The sequence below is a fragment of the Solanum verrucosum genome, unplaced genomic scaffold (assembly GCF_900185275.1).
Source record: "Solanum verrucosum unplaced genomic scaffold, falcon-dt-bn FXZP01000048.1, whole genome shotgun sequence".
Taxonomy (NCBI): domain Eukaryota; kingdom Viridiplantae; phylum Streptophyta; class Magnoliopsida; order Solanales; family Solanaceae; genus Solanum; species Solanum verrucosum.
In genome coordinates this window covers 3,673,716-3,679,715 of record NW_026020157.1, presented here as the reverse complement: position 1 = coordinate 3,679,715, position 6,000 = coordinate 3,673,716, and the positions used below count along the sequence as shown (strand labels likewise).

Sequence of the window (6,000 nt, the reverse complement as noted above, 5' to 3'; positions counted from 1 at the left end):
CTAGGTTCTCCATAAAGCTATGATATAAATTTTAATGAATTGGTTTGATGTTTGCGGGCATGAATTTAACAATATTCGCATATGTCATGGTAGACAGACTTGTTAATGGTTGACCAACCTCCGTGGGAGTCTGGCTAGTACCCGTGGTGGCCATTGCAATCGAAAAAAGTAGGCAAAAATTTAGTGTTTTGGCAGCATAAAGTTAGAGCTAGAAGAATTCGTTTTTTTTAAAATTAATTTATCTCACTTCTTTCTTTTTCTTTTTTCTTCTCATGATTGAGGAATCTAATAATAAACCTCTTTTTAAAAATTCTTTTGAAAATTTTGTTTGGTGATGGAATGGGAGGATTAGTTGAAACGAGAAAATCTTAATCATGTCCTTAAGGGTCTGCTTGGAAAGCCCTGGTAATTGAAATTGGTGTAATTACTAGGGTGGTAATTACCAGCCTAGTAATTACACAACCTAGTAATTATGCTGACTTGTTTGTTTGTCACAGTAAATTACAAATGTACTGTTTGGTTGCACAAGTGTAATCATAAGGTTATAAATGATACTAAATTAAATATATTTAAGATAAGTGTTGTCTATTAAATATATATTAATCAACAAACATATGTTCTTAACTAATATTATTTAAAAAAATTAATTTATATTTTTTAAATTAGTATATTTTAATTAAAATAATAATAAAAACTAATATTACAAAATTTCTATGAACATCATAAAATACATGTTTGACAAAAAGATTAATATCATAAATATAAAATCACAAATTATGAAAATATTTGACAAAAATATAATCTATCAAGTCTAACTAAAAAATAAATGGCTTGCAATGTGAAATATCAAATCACCACTACTAAAACAAATGAAACTGAAAATATAACATAAGTTTTAGATTCAAAAGAAAAATAATAATATAATACTCTTATGTCAAATTTCAACATAATGTACATAAATATGATTTAAAAGAAAAGGAAAACGTAAACCTATAACCTTATTCAACAATGAATTCCATTTTGATTTAAAAACTAGAATACTAACCAAATTATGTTAATGAAAAAAATAAACATAGAATAAATCAATAAAATAGATAATACGAAAAATCGCAAGAAGTAAAGGTTGAGAATGAGAAGGAAATGAAATATAAATAATATATATATATATATATATATATATATATATATATATATATTATTATTATTTTTTTTATATAAAATTTTAGAATAATAAAAATAAAAAAGAATTTAAAATAATAGAAATAAAAATAAATTTAAACAAAAAAATAAAAATAGAAATAAAAAAATTAAAAAGGTAATCAACTTGTTATTACATCATGTAATTACCAGCAATTCACAGTTGTTGTCTGTGAAGTGGAGAGTGTAATTACCCTTGTTAATTACATGCTGACCAAGTAATTACATGATCAACCAAATATGTCAGATAGTGTAATTACACCAAATTAGACCAAATCCAATAACCAGGGTGACTTTCCAAACAAACCCTAAGAGATTACTAAGTAATAAGAAACTCAGTTCCTACTATTTGTTTGAGATATGTATAACTTTTTTTTACCAAAAGAAGAGTTAGTTTCATTTTTGGTTCTTATTCGATTGAAGAAGAGTAAGACATGATTTGTATGACATTAAAAAAAATCTAATTCCAAAAATAAGATTAAAATTATTTGGAAGGAAAAATTAAATAAATACACATTAAATAAGTATGATTTTAGAATTGATTTTAGTAATATGAGTATTTTTTTACTTTTACAGAATGAGACATTTGAACAAAAATAAAAAAGGAGTGACTAATTTAAATATAATTAACATTAAACTCTCCTCAGGTTTCATTTTATATACATTAATAACACCCCGTCCCTAGTAATATGAGTATTTTTTTACTTTTACAGAATGAGACATTTGAACAAAAATAAAAAAGGAGTGACTAATTTAAATATAATTAACATTAAACTCTCCTCAGGTTTCATTTTATATACATTAATAACACCCGTCCCTAGTGCTTTACAATTTATTATTATTTCACCCATTCCGTTGGCTTCTGTATAATTTGTCCAACAACTCATTGAATTCTCCAAGCAAAGGGTTCCAATCACTTGTGAATTCAACCCTAGCAATGGAAGAAGATGAACAAAGACAACAAGTGTCAGAGTCGAATTCAATGACTTCTGCAACTCTGGGTCGTGTTATGAACACATTGCTTACTTGTAAGCCTAAGAAGCTTCAGGAAACCATTTCTCATCTTGAACCTTCTCCAAAAATCGCACCTATTGGTGGTAAGTTCTAACTTGTACGTTCTAATTGATCGAGTTTTGGTTCTCCAGATGAATTTTTTTTTTATATTTTTTTGCCAGTTTCTTTGGTACAGTCTTTATGGTTCCTTTCCAAGTATGTGAAGGATGCTGCTGAAAAGGAGTCGTATTTGGACCAAGTTCTTGTTCCTATGATTCAACATGTAAGAACCAAACAGCTCTTTTTGTTTGTTGAAGTTTTCAGGTTTCCCTAATAAATTGTTTTATAGGGTTTAACTTCAATTTAGTCCATAAAATGAAGGGTTTATTGTGAACCTGTTCCCAGGATGTTGTATATTAAGAAAAGGGAAAAAACTTGAATCTCTTTGATATTGATTAGTTTAATACTCCCATCTTCCTGTCATATTTGTCACTTTAGCGTTTCAAGAGTTGAGCATATTAAAGTCTACCCATGTTGGAGCATTTAACATTGGTCCATCATTTTCAGCCTCGACTCTTGTTAAAGCTAAATGATAAAAATTATGGGATAAAAGAGTATATGTACTCCCTACTTCCCGGTCTATATGATGGTTTGTGAATGGATGGATGTTAGTTGAAGAAAAAGTAAGTAATAATTGAAAAGTTAGTTTGATAGAAAAAATATTACATCAAAGTTTGGAATTTTGAAATTTGAATAAATTTCAATTTAAATTCTTGAAAATAGTGAAATGGTGTTACAGAATGGTTTCAAACATTTTGGAATATTCTGAAAAAGTTAACTGTTATAGAAATTAGGGGAAGACGGAGCGTTCAATTAGGACTTAATTTCAAATTTGTACACACTACACAGTAATGGAGTGTTTACCGTGAATAATCAGCAAGAAGCTCTTTCTTGCAGAAGTTAAAGGTCAATATTATTTCTCATCATGACTATGTAAGATGGGTTAGCTGCTTTAGTGCCCATGTGCATTAAGTTAGTCTTGAGTGACTAACATCATTCATGAAATGCTTGAAATATCCACACTGCATCATGTGCGTGAGCCACAAAACCACTTAACATTTTTGGTTTATCACATGACTTTTTTTGTTCTATTGAGAGAATGTTGTTACCATAGAACTACTTTTGTTGTACATGGAAAAGGCTTCGGAGATGGAGGTGAATAAAAAATTGCTCAGCTTAAATTCTTAACTAATGGCCTGTTCTCTTTTCCTAGCTTATGTTCTAGCATTTGTCATCAACTATTAGCATATGCTCATGCTTTTCTATTTTTGGGCTCAAAAGCCTGTTACATGTATTTTTACCTGTTCCTGCTGCTGCTTTTTTAATCATCATTGATAAAACTTTTGCCAGTCATTGAGATTCACGGGGTCAAAACATGGCAACCAAGTGATGATACTTCTCAATTGGCTTTTTGAGGACGAAATAAGTTTCCAGGCTCTAGCAAATGATCTAAAATCCATTTTATCAAGGAAAGAGGATCGTTATATATCCCTTGGTTGGTGTACCCTTGCACGAAGTCTTATTGAATTTGAGGTTACTATGGACAAGCTCGTTACACGTGGTAAGTAGAGCTTTCTAAATTCTGTTTCTGTTTGAACCCCACAGCATTTGTCTTTCATTTTAAATTGGAGTATACATATGCGATCCACATCTTTCGCTGATCTGTAATTTCTCATGACCCTTTCTGCAAGAGAAATCCAAATGCCAATTTCCAAATTAAGTTGACTGTAAAATTATGCTGGTAATGGTTGTACTGTATGCTTACATTTAATCAAGTTGCAACGCTGGTTCAAGTCTGTTACTTATGTAGCTGTTTGTTTTTTCTTTTGACTATATGTCTCGAGGACCCTTTATGCTCTCAGTGCACTTCAAAAGTTTGAGCTGACTTCTTAGCGGTTTCTGTCTTCAAGTGTAAAAGAAATAGCTTGTATTAAAAGCTACAATTGTTTCAGGGGGAGAAGTGGTATTCAAAACATCCTTAAGTATTTGTTTCATTCCTTGGCAGCTACCTTACCCGAGGATCAAACTTACCAGAATTCTCAATTGAAGTAGTTGATCTAACACAGTAATGACCATAAGCAGTGCTTCTTCCCCCCTCTGTATAGTTATAATAGAGGGCAAGCTAGCATTAGCAAGGCAAATTTACTTGAAGCAATAACTCTTAGGGGTCATTTGGTAGGATGTATTAGAGAATTTAATACATGTATTAGTTATGGTATTATTTAATCCTTTTTTGATAGGATTTTTAGTCTATGTATAACTAGTACATGTATTAGTTATACACCCTATAATACTATTATAGGGTGTATAACTAATGCATAGCAAACCATGGTATTAGCAACACACAAGTTATTAACACATCAATAAGCATGGGTAAAGATAGAACTGGCCTTAATACACCAAACCAATAATGGATAGGAAATAGTTCAAGCATAACTAATCCCAACATTACTAATAAACCCTATTCAGTCCTATTCTTAGACACTCTACCAAATGATACCTAAGGGTGGGAGTGAATGCACCATTGGGGGATGGGGCACAAAGGCTAAAAGAAGTAAGGTGCGAAGGGCACTCCTTAAACTGCTTTATCGTTGAAGATGAAGATGAGGGAAGACCAGGAATAACATGATTAGTAACCTCTTGCAACATTCTTCCTGTATAGTAGGAAATAATACTAGAAAAAGAGAATTCCTTTTGGTTAAGACAAAGATTAATGGTTAAAAAGATTCATGGGTTGAAGCAAAAGGAGCTCAGATCATTGGGTTTTGTGCCTTGTTTCTAAGATCTGGTGAATAGCTTTCATATTCCCTCGGGCTTTCATTGAGATAGAGGGGCAGTCTTAATTCATCAACCAAAGATGAAAGTAAGAGAGGCAGTTCTTAAGATTCTTTGACCCCAAAAGCCCAACAATTGGCCACTTGGCACTGTCGGATCAGTAAGGCCGACTTTCGTCCCTGCTCAACTGGTGGGTCTTGCAGTTAAGCTCCCTTCTGCCTTTGCACTTGAGGACCAGTCTCTGTCCGGCCTGAGGAAACCAAGCCCAAGGGTCCATTAGGATTACTTGGAGGCTACCCTAAAACCCTAATTCATGCCTATATAAAAGGGCTAAATATTCTCTTTGGAGGCATCTTGAATATTCCATAACATCTTGGAAGATTCACAAGGAGATCAAGATATTGACTACATTGTCTTTCTCAAATTTCTTCACATAAACAATTTTATGTATGAAATTGGAAGAAGAATTGTTGTTTTCAAGCATGAATTGGGTCCAAGATTCAGGCTAAAATCTTCTATTTTCTCGAATGCAATTAGCTCTGGTACCTAACTTGAGGGTGGGAATTGTCTTATATTAGGGTAGGGGGCAGTCCGAGGTGGGAAGGGCCAGGGGATTGAATTTTTGATAATCAATAAGTAGTGTAGGCTTTTTTTTTTTTTTGAGACAAAATAAGTAGCATAGGCTTTGATAGGTTTGCAATAGTGATTCTTACCAACTATCTTAGCGACCTCTATCCAGTGCAGCTACTTCGTCACCTTACTGTGCTACGAGAGAGGCTCTGAGAGAGGCTCTGTTTGTTCCTCTATGCTCGCTTACGCTACGAAGTAATTGAAAGGAGAAAGACGGCTAAACTTTGTGTTAAGCAAGCTATATGACCAGTTTACCTAGTTTGGGCCTTGGGATAGGGGCTGCTAGAGTCAGTTCCTTAGGTCTGTCTACAAAAAGTTGTAGCCTTAAAAGTTGCTCGAGTTAGG

The 6,000-nt window shown here is 32.6% G+C and overlaps 1 protein-coding gene across 1 annotated transcript in view; it reads left to right on the top strand.

Moving 5' to 3' along the window:
* The first annotated feature begins 2,122 nt into the window (after positions 1-2,122).
* Positions 2,123-6,000, top strand: part of LOC125828337 (uncharacterized) — a 29,810-nt gene continuing 25,932 nt past the window's right edge. Inside the window, exons 1-3 of the mRNA XM_049507651.1 lie at positions 2,123-2,294; positions 2,373-2,473; positions 3,601-3,811. Coding sequence (XP_049363608.1) covers positions 2,135-2,294; positions 2,373-2,473; positions 3,601-3,811 — 472 coding nt within the window. The 5' untranslated portion in view covers positions 2,123-2,134. The remainder of the gene's footprint in view (positions 2,295-2,372; positions 2,474-3,600; positions 3,812-6,000) is intronic.